The sequence below is a fragment of the Lactuca sativa genome, chromosome 3 (genome assembly GCF_002870075.4).
Source record: "Lactuca sativa cultivar Salinas chromosome 3, Lsat_Salinas_v11, whole genome shotgun sequence".
NCBI lineage: Eukaryota > Viridiplantae > Streptophyta > Magnoliopsida > Asterales > Asteraceae > Lactuca > Lactuca sativa.
This window is the reverse complement of record NC_056625.2, coordinates 281,510,492-281,521,253: the sequence shown is the minus strand read 5'-3', so window position 1 is coordinate 281,521,253 and position 10,762 is coordinate 281,510,492. Positions and strand designations below refer to the sequence as shown.

The following is a 10,762-nucleotide window of genomic DNA, read 5'->3' as shown; positions in this document are numbered from 1 at the left end:
TACCTGATGCTCTGAGGGAAGTCATTATCGATAACTACCTGCAGGGTGTACTCCCAAATCCAGAACTGACACACCAGACCTCTCGCGTCTTGCACACGAGCATAAATGACACTACCCACCCAAAAGGTGACCTCTCCTCTGTCGTCTGATTGCTCGACTCAACTGAAATTCTCCCCTGTCTTTGACTCTTACCAAAATACTCTGATAGGCACTCGCCTTTCCCTTCGAGGAACGCCTCTCCGTACTCAATCATGGTCTACAGGCCTGAAACCCATAGCGTCCAATCTCTACCTCATCGGTCATAACCGGATAACAAGATAGCCACAAGCATCATCCACTACGAACCCTGGTACTCATCCCATGACATCCCTCCTCAACATGCTTCAGTGTATGGTACCTGAACCATAGCACCACTCCTCAATCTGCTCCAATGTATAGCACTCGGACCACAACATCTATCTCAATCTGTTCCGATGTATGGTGCCCGGACCATAACATCACTCTGTATCCGCTCCGATGTATAGTATCCGAACCATAACATCACCCCTCAATCTGTTCCTTAGGACCTTCAGAATGCCCCCTGTATCAAGTATGGGTCCTCTGCTTTCAGTAGTACGGGCCCATACTACCTGCCACATCTACCCATACTTTCCACACGGACCATCCCAGAGTTCCTAAGTAGCTGATAAACCTGCTCTTTCACCCATCTCATCGCGCGTGCTCGCTTTCCAGCGAAATCCTCTACTCTACCAGCGCACTCATCTGGCTGGGTTTACTCCCTAGTCCCTTCCGCTGTCCTCCCACTTCTTTGCTATCAGCTGCTGAAGAGTTCCTAATGATGCCAGCCCTCTACCTCCTGAGTATCGTCATACTCACTTAGTAGCTGACTCCCATCATCGATAACTCCACAAAGCACAAAGCAAGCAGCATTCGAGCATTGAAGCATACATAGGACTCCCCACCTGTGGTAGCTCCACCTTCTCGGCTCATCCTCGGAAGTACCTCTGTACCCCGTAGCTTTACCCCTTGTGTGTTCTAACTAGATACTCTCACTCATCACATACACACAAAAGCATAACGCACATATAACAGCAAACCCTAGACTAAGGCATCACAAATCAGGCCACTCTAGTCCTAAGATGTGAAATACCTAGCCTGTCTCTAGCATGCAATAATGTCTCATAAAGTGCATAATAGACATTTCATAATACAAAAGTAAGGGTATTTTGGGAAATCACCGTTTGGCTCTGGCTGATTGTACACACTGCTCTTTCTTGCTTTCTCTTTGAACTCTTATTCACTTTTAGAAAACTATTTATTTGAAAACCTTTTCTTAATTCCTCAGTTTGAGTCCAGACTCACCCGTAGGCGCGTCCGAATCCCTCAAACCAAGGCTCTGATACCAATTGTAACACCGTGGATTTTCAAAGCAAAATTTTTCTTTTAAATAATCAATTTAATATTAAAACACTTGTTTAAAATCTTATTCATATTCGAATTACAAAACATAGTTCCATTTTCATTTGAATAGACAACCAGGATCCTCCAAAATACAACTCTTTCCTCGGTGTGTACAATCGAGCCGATGCCATTCCGCGTTACTGAAAGAACCTGAAACAACATAACATAAATACTGTAAGCACGAAGCTTAGTGAGTTCCCCAATATACAACTTACGCACATACGCCTTTCCAGGCCCGACCTTCCGGTCCATGTGTCTCAGGGGACTTCCGTCCCTGCTGGGTAAACCTTCCGGCCTTACCCACGCCGACCTTCCGGTCCATCACACATCATATCGCCTTCCGGCCCATAACATATTGCCTTCCGGCCCATAATATAATCGCCTTCCGGCCCATAACATACATAGCACACATAACAAATAACTTACCACATATAGCATACATATCACATATCATATCCGACCTTCCGGTCACACAATCAAACCCTTCCGGGTACAGTATAGTGAGAAGACTCACCTCGCGGACACTGGAAGATAGCAACTCCTGAAATCTCTTGCACTTGATCCTCCGAGCTACAAGCTCCCTGTCTCATCATATATCTCTTTTTAATACTTCTATCTTCCACGTTAACTGACCCTAAAACATTACACACAGGTCAACTCGGGTCAATGGCCATCTCGACTGGACTCGGCGAGTACCCTGGCGACTCGGCGAGTCTAGTCGTCCTCACCAATTCCTGCATGATCCCTTTCTACTCGTCGAGTATCCCTCTTGACTCGACGAGGTCCTCGTGGAAGAATCGCGGGGCCACCCCGACTCTACTCGCCGAGCCTGAAGAACAAACTCGGCGAGTCCCAGTGAATCTTCAAGCTACTCGCCGAGTCTGATCATCCGACTCGGCGAGTCTACGCCATGCAGTCGATCGAACTGCTTCCTGAGATCCATATATTCTCGAATATACAAACATGGGACCTTCTGGACCTCTAAGGGTCCTAATACAAGGTTATAAACGTTGAATAACAACACAACAATCCATCTAGACTCCAAATGGGTTCCATAAACCCTAAATCTATATACACATCAATCACAGGAGGATGTAATCCGAATTATTACCTGAATGATGTACCTTCCATGTCCCCAAACTTCAGAACTCGAACTCCCTGCAGTTCCTTTAGCTAAAACCCCTCTCCTCCTTGCACAACAATTCCTTCAAGGTCACCAATGGCCTTCAAGCTTGCTCTAGCCGCCCCAGTCGCCTAGGGTTCTTCCCACTCGATCCCAAAGTCGTGAAATGACGGCATAATAACCCTTATATACAACCCAATACTGAACGGCTAGGGTTTCCGCTGAACAACGTCGACTCGCCGAGTCCATATCTGGACTCGTCGAGTCCAGTCGTGAACCCGCGACCAAACCTGCGACCCTACTCGGCGAGTCTGGCTCCAACTCGTCGAGTCTCCCCTTTAAAACACCCCCAAAATGCAACTTAGCAATACTTGAGATTTTGGGCTGTTACACTATCCATATATACAATTCACAATCAGGTAACTCATGTCACTAATCTCATCCTAGGCTTATCCTAGAGTAATCTCCGACCCATGAACTATCATAGAACATTCGACCCACATACCACAACCCATATGGTCCATATCCACCCTCACTGTCAGCTGCCTTATACATGCAAATTATACACAGAACAGGATATAAGGCCAAATACATTATTCTAAGGCTATAAGATTCTAACCGTATGCAATTTTTAAAGCATACACTTAGCAGTTACCAATACCAATAATCATTCTCATTCTAGCATGACATCCAGTATCTCCAAGACTACAAGCATCACATATCAGGCTAATCTTCCGCTGACTACGTAGCACTAGCATGTAAGTCTATCAACTCATACAACATATAATGGCATATCTCCTAGCCCTAACTAGCATGCGATTCACAGATCCATAAATCAGGTCATAACAGATAAGATATATGGGTATTCTGGGAAACTTACTAGAGCTTGGTTGATTATATGCACCACACCCTTTCTTGTCTTAGAAAACTTTTCCTTGAAAACATTTTCCTTTTGGAAACTTTACAGATCTTCAGTTTGAGTTCAGACACACCCGAAAATATGTCCAAATCCCTCAAACCAAGGCTCTGGTACCAACTTGTAACGACCCAGAAATTCAAGGCTAAAAATTTCATTTTTATTATAGTCAAGCAAAACCAGATATCTTTTAATCCAAGTATTCAAAAACATTACTAATTAAAAACATTTATCAGAGTTCGTCCCAAAATCACAAAATGCGGAAAACACGGGTGTGTGCGCTGCGATCAAGTTGAGCCCTTCCTTTCCAAAACAATGATACCTGAAACCATAAACAAAACTGTAAGCACAAAGCTTTGTGAGTTCCCCAAAGCATACTCCACACAATCCACATAACCACATAATCCATATTAGCTATAACAGCTACATAAACTGTATCAATCACATAAGCCATGCATATAAACATATAAGGATGTCGTGGGCTCGTCCCCAGGGTCTTACTCCAGGATGCCATGGGCTCCCCACATGGTCTTACACCTAAGTGCCATGGACTCCCATGGTCTTCAATAGGAAATCCATGGGCTCTCCACATGGTCTTACATCCAGGTATCATGAGCTCTCCTATGGTCTTTAGTAGGAAAGCTATGGGCTCTCTACATGGTCTTACATCCAGGTGTCATGGGCTCTCCCATGGTCTTCCATACAAGCATACCACATATACAACTAGCATACTTCTTAACACATAACCAACTATCATGTCTCATGATATAACTTCAGCTAGTGTACCACATATCATAAAATGGGTCAACCTTGGTGCCTTCGACCCATTGGTATGGTGAGGAGACTCACCTCGAATGCAGAAGCTTCCCAAATGACATCCTTAGTTGTTGCCCCGCCAACTTCCCGAGCTGCCAATACCAGTCAATATACCTAATTAGCAATTGGGTTCCATACTATAGTCCTTAATCCATACATGGGGTAAAATGACCATTCTACCCCTGGCCCAGTATGATCCAAAACTGAGGCCCCAGCCCAATACTATACTGTCCATAACTTTATAAATGGACCTAATCCAAGATGGCCCAATACCAAAAAGGCCTAAAATACTGAATGGTCAATCCTAGACAAAGTCAACATTTTGGTTGACTCAACTCACCGAGTTGGTCCATCAACTCGTCGAGTCCTATGAACCATAAATCCTGAAATCGCGATCCAACTCGTCAAGTCCTTCCTCAGACTCGTCGAGTTCTTCCCTATAGCAGAGTCGGGACTTTTCACTATAACTCGTCGAGTTCTTCAGTCTTCAAAACCCCTGAAACCCTAGCCAACTCGTTAAGTTATCTCCTAGACTCACCGAGTCTGCTCGGTAGTCAGAAAAGGTTGGGGCCCTCGACCCAACTCGCCGAGTTGAATGAACAACTCGTCGAGTCCCTCTTAGTCTAAATCCATTCGGTCACTTCCAGTCGAGTTCAATGCTTCTAAACCATAGATTTGGTCCCCTAATGTTGATATCTTACATAAAGTTGCTAACTTTCCTTCCATGCATGGCCTTTTGGAGCTTAAAAGGCCAAAATGACACCTTAAAGCTTGCATGGGGCTTCCATGGCTATAAAGTTTGTACTTTTATGCCATGAAACCCCTTCTAGACCTCAGATCTGAAAGAGTAATCACTTGGGACGTCCAAGTTTCAAAAGCTAACATTCTTGGACCAAAAACCCCCCATAAAAGTAAAATGAAGAAATCTAAGAAATCATTGAGCAAGTTTGAGATTTGCTTACCCGAAAATGCTGAGAATGGGAAGATGTTTTTGGATCTAAGAGCCTCTTCTTGAATCCCCAAGCTTCTCCTTCTCCCACAAGCTTCAATGCACACAAACTCACTAAAAATGGCTAACACACTCTCACAATGCATTACGGTTTTGAGATTTAGGGTTTGGGTCTTGGAGGCTGGAAATGAGGCCAAAAACCTAGAGTTAAGTTGTTTAAATATGGTGCAAAATCCCGGATTTAAGGTTTCCCAAACCCAGTCCAACTCGTCGAGTTGGTTTCTAATCCCGCGTCCCAAATGATTCCTACTCGTCGAGTTTTCTTCCCTGAACCGGACGAGTTGCCCTTTTTAATGAAGTTTATTTTTCTTTTATAAGTCTTCTAGATTCCAGACGTTACAATCTTCTTACATTGTTTCTATTTGTTACCCTCTCAAGCCTCAAGGTGACATTTGTTTGTGCTTGTAATCCTATAAAAGTCCTTTGCTACCCTTTTTTTTTTATCATATGTTGTATTTGCTAGTATCGGGTCTATGTGTTTTCCGCTAGTATCTTTTTTATGTCTTATTGCTACATTTTGCTTAGATTGTTCAGCAAAAGTACAATGTATACGTGTTTACCCTTAACCACCTTTAATTATAGTTTTATTCCTTTTTACCTTATAATTCTCTTTATTTATTATTATTATTCTATATGCTTGTTTGTGGACTAATCCTTAATATGCAAGTGTTCTTTGTCCGAGAAGCTAACTGTTTATCTTTTCTTTTTCTTTTTCGTTCTTTTTTTTCGTTTGTCGGATGTGTTCTTTGGAGATAGCATTGGTTGCCCACCATCTTACCTACATCGTATCTCATTCTAATGGGATTTGTGGTTTTGTTATTGTTATTAATTACTTATAATAATAATAATAAAAAGCAATTCACCCATCGCCATCCCATACGTGTATCAAGTAAGGAGGCTAAATGGATTAAGGGCCTTATGGATTCTATGGTTTAGCCATTGCCTCGACTCTCGATGTTACTGTGATCATGACTCTATCTACCAACTTAAATGTTTAAGGTATAGATGGCATATCATCACCAAAAACAAGTTTAAGTTTTACCTCTTAACATAGTTTTAAAGGCATCTTAGGAACAAACTTGCTACAAACTTTGCCTAATCCTTAAATAAATAAATAGTCCTAACTTCTCTTTCAAAAAGCACGACCATATACACATGTTCATTGTAATCGCATAGGTATTAGGTAGTGTTTGCTTATTAAGCCGAAGAAATCATAGGACTCATGTCATAAATCGAAAAGGTGTCATTCAATCGATTTCTTCGACATACCATGAAATAAAAAACTATACTCTCTTGTGAGGATTAAATCCTATAGTGAACTATGTGTCCAACCATCTTTAACCATTTGTTAATAGACATGAAGATATATATATTTTAAGACCAACTAATCAACATACATATTGACCCACACAAGCCATTTGTTTCATTCGGCTTTTAACTTACACTTTCGCCTATTTGGCTTATATTATTATTCCTTTACACATAACAAAGACACCAACACTCTCCATATACACACTTACAAATTCGTAACACTTCATCTTCTTCACCTCTTTCTCATCTTTCACAACCTGCAACATGAAACCATGTTCAACGAACACGGCTCATGGTATCGAACCCACAAGCACGAAAGCCTAGCCATGGCCGCCTGACTATGACTAACAAATTGTGCCCTACAAAGTTCGGCCAATATTTTGTTACCAAAATACCCCTCTTTGTAACCTTCAAGATCCGATTTCTTTACCAAAACCATGGATGCATCATCAAATGGTTCAAATTCGGATTTGGATTTGGATTCGGATTCGTTTGTAATGTTTTTGTTTTTTTGATAGTAATCTTGAACGGCTTGCCATTGGGAGGAGGCTAAGCGAACCCTTGGTCGAATAGATTTGACGTATTCGTATGCAGTGTCGGGTGTCATGTGCTTGTATTTTACCTGTTTGAAAGTAGAATGATGTAATAGAAAGAAATGGAATTGGATTTGGTGGCATTGGATTTGGAACTTTGAGGTTAAAAGTGTACCAAGTAACAAAGAACTACGGTTGTACTGCGGCCCCGCCCCGCCTTACAATGAACGTATGTAGTTTTACCGACAGATGCTTTCTCTTCATACACCATAAATAAATAAAAAATAAATAAATCTACTTTAATAAATAAAACAAAATAAAAAATGTCACGTGTCACACTCTCGTTCATTTTACCGCTCGTCATTTTTTGTGGTTATTTTAAATTATTTCTTTCCATGTCATTTTATGGTTTTTTTTTTCAATTTTATTAAATTTCACATAGTATTTAAATGTAAGAATTGTAATAAATGTAAATGTATATAAATTTCATTAATGCAACTTTCCTTCTAATTTTAAAATTCCTAAATTTAAACTCAATTATTTCCTTTGTTTATTTATTTAAATTTAAAAGAGAAATGAGCACTTCCGTTTCAATAATTCAATATTGTTCTTATTTTTCTTATAAATTCAAACTTCCTAAATGTATAGACCTTCATATATATATATTTTTTCGAATTACACAGGTCTCACAACTAGTAAATAAATAAGAGCAAATTGCAAAATTGATCCCTATTGTATCCCGAAAAGTGTAGTTTGAGTCCAATTTTTTTCATTCACATTGTCAGTCCAAAATTGAAACTTCCATGTAGATTTGGTTGGTGGTCCTTTTATTTTAGATGACAGATAACTTGAGGAACCAAATCTACATGGATGTTTCAATTTTGGACTGACCATGCAAATGAAAAAAAAATGGTCTCAAACTGTACTTTTTAGGATACAACAAGGATCAATTTTGCAATTTACTCAATAAATAAACATCTAGCTAAAGAGGGACAATTTGGATGGATTTATGTAAAAAAAAAAATAGGTTGTTTCGGTTTATACTTTAATGATAATAGGTCAAACGAGTGAAACTAAAAAGCGAGAAATTGGATCATAATTTTAAGCAATAAATGCAAGAAAGAGCCACGTACTTTCATTTATTAGTGTATTATATCATCGTGCTACTATTTCTTTCTATTACATAATTGTATGTCGGACTTTCTTTCTTATGAATTATGAAGACATTGTATTTTGAAAAATCTAAATAACATTACCATAACATTGTACTTTCATTGCACTTTGACAAAACTATGAAACTATAGCATTGTTCTTTAAATAGTTTTCTTATTAGTACAATATACTTTGAAAAGTCTATCCAATTATAGCGGTGAAAATGATTTTGTAATTTAATGAGATTGTTACAATTGGGTAGATTTCTCAAAGTACATTGCTATTTGTTGCATTTAACCCTTATTTTAATACTACTAGCTTTTTAATCATATATGTAACATATTAACTGCTTACAATAAATGTACTTACCATGGATGAACTCAACGGCTTTGGAAATATCAACATTCGATGGGGCAAAAAGGTAATCTCTTGTTGGAATCACCACATGATCAATTCCATGAGCCTAAGAATAGAACATATTAAAAAAAATTAATAAATTAATAAAAGAAAGCCTCAACAACACAACAAATTTTATACACCCAAAGAAAATGGAACAAGAACTCCTTCTCCATATCCCATCTATGCAAAAAGACATAAATGCCCTCCTCACCTCATCACTGAAATAGCTCTAACAATCCCACATTAAAGAAAACAATGAATGGACATCATAAACCTAAAAACTTACATGATACAATGATGTTGGAACTAAAGTCTCGTATGATTCATTAAGAGTAACCACACCACAAACACCAAGTTCCTTTAGGTGCAAAACATCAGTAGGAAAGGGTACAGCACCTAACAATATAAACTAATCATGAAATTGTAGTTAGTAATTAGTATTCCTACAATCGAGTAAAACTATCAAGAATAAAGAGAAACAACAAAATTACAACTAGTTAACATTGACCTTTCACAAACATAGCTAAATTCGACCATGGAATGAAAGAAGTAGTTGAAACTAGAGAGTAGTTATACCTGATCAACTCTATCCCACCAACGAAACTCGGTCTGAATCTTGTTCCTGACAACATTATACAACAGCGTTGGATAAAAAAGAGCACGAGCACCTGCTCCGACCAACACCCTTTTCGTATTTGAAGCCACCACCGCACCTTCGCCGGAAAATTCAGCAGAAAACTCCACATCCCCATCGCCATCAACGCCCTCTTTAAGTTCTTCAATATACATCTCTAGAAACACAACGATTCACAAAAACCCCACCTACCCTTGAGAAAAGATCATCAATTTAGCGAAACTAATCAAAATCGAGCTATAATAGTCATCTAACGGATACCCAATGCTTGATTTCAAGAACTACAAATATCTGAAGTTCTTCGGAGAATCGAAGACGAACCGATCAAGCACATACTCGAGCCAAGATTGCTCAGGTTCTTGAACAACATTTTTGCTTGGTCAAGAAATAAAAGGGGGAAATCGATATGAAACTCGTAAAAAACGGAATCAGGGATTGAAGTAAAGTAAATAAGATGCTGGCTACAAATACAATTTATGATTTTATTCAACGGCAAGCAAAGGTGAAACGATCAAATTGTAAGCGTTACAAACAAGGAAGGAGCTTTAATTGCCTTGTGGGGTGGATTTGATTTCTAGCAAGGTGAAAGAACCCTAAACGCCCTTCTCTCTCTCTCTCTAGGATTTCTGTCTGTTTCTTTCACTTCCAACAAACTTTTTAGGTAAGTAGTGGGTGTATGATGAAGAGTGAAATTAGGGGAATTAGAAAAGAGGGGAAGAGATGAATTCTTTGTAATTCCCCCGTTAATAGAAACTCGTCGTTTGTTGATAATGAAATTTAATCGTGTCTTGGATGATTTGTAATTCTTTTTAGCAAGTTAATCTTAGACAATCTTTTCCTAACGAAACAAATATCTTTGTATTAAGGGAAATAATAAATTTAATCGTTTTTTAACGCGTATTTCAAAAAAAATAACCCAAAAAAATCTCTTTTTCATAAAAATAATCACTTTGTTGGGAATGTGTATTCCGGATCAAGAAAAAAAAAATAATTAATTAACTCCGGAATGACATTCTGGATTCATGATCAACATTCTAGATTCCGGACTAAAATTTCAGATTTCAAAAAAAAAAAATAAATAAATAAATAAAACTTTGAAATTTCAAAAACAAGTCTGAAATCCGAAAAACAATTCCGGAATTTAAAAAAATCATTTTTTACTTAAATTCAACAAAAATTTAAAAAACATATTATTGTGAACTATGTAAGATATTATTACATGAAATTAGATATTTTATTGAGAAACAGTGACATTATACATTTCAAAATGTAGCATTTCGAATAAAAAAAAATCAGGAATATGAAGAGTACTCCAAAATTAGGTCGTTAGAGGACATTCAGGTAGATGCGAGCCTGAACTACGCGGAGAGATCAGTTGCGATTGTGGATTGGAAGATCAAGGTTCTGA

The 10,762-nt window shown here is 38.7% G+C and overlaps 1 protein-coding gene across 2 annotated transcripts; it reads right to left on the bottom strand.

Annotated features, from left to right (window-relative positions):
* Positions 1 to 6,669: 6,669 nt before the first annotated feature.
* LOC111895126 (phosphatidylglycerophosphate phosphatase PTPMT2) lies at positions 6,670 to 10,112 on the bottom strand. 2 transcript variants are annotated; one of them, XM_023891224.3, is made up of 5 exons: positions 9,297 to 10,106; positions 9,007 to 9,129; positions 8,691 to 8,784; positions 7,345 to 7,427; positions 6,670 to 7,258 (listed from the first exon to the last, which is right to left on the bottom strand). In XM_023891224.3, exons 1-5 carry the CDS (start codon positions 9,507 to 9,509, stop codon positions 6,887 to 6,889), a joined length of 885 nt encoding a protein of 294 aa, XP_023746992.1. In that variant the 5' UTR covers positions 9,510 to 10,106; the 3' UTR covers positions 6,670 to 6,886. The 2 variants fall into 2 exon arrangements, with proteins under 2 accessions (XP_023746992.1, XP_023746994.1); XM_023891226.3 differs by lacking the exon at positions 9,007 to 9,129 and having other exon boundaries at positions 9,297 to 10,112.
* Between the last annotated feature and the right edge of the window lie 650 nt (positions 10,113 to 10,762).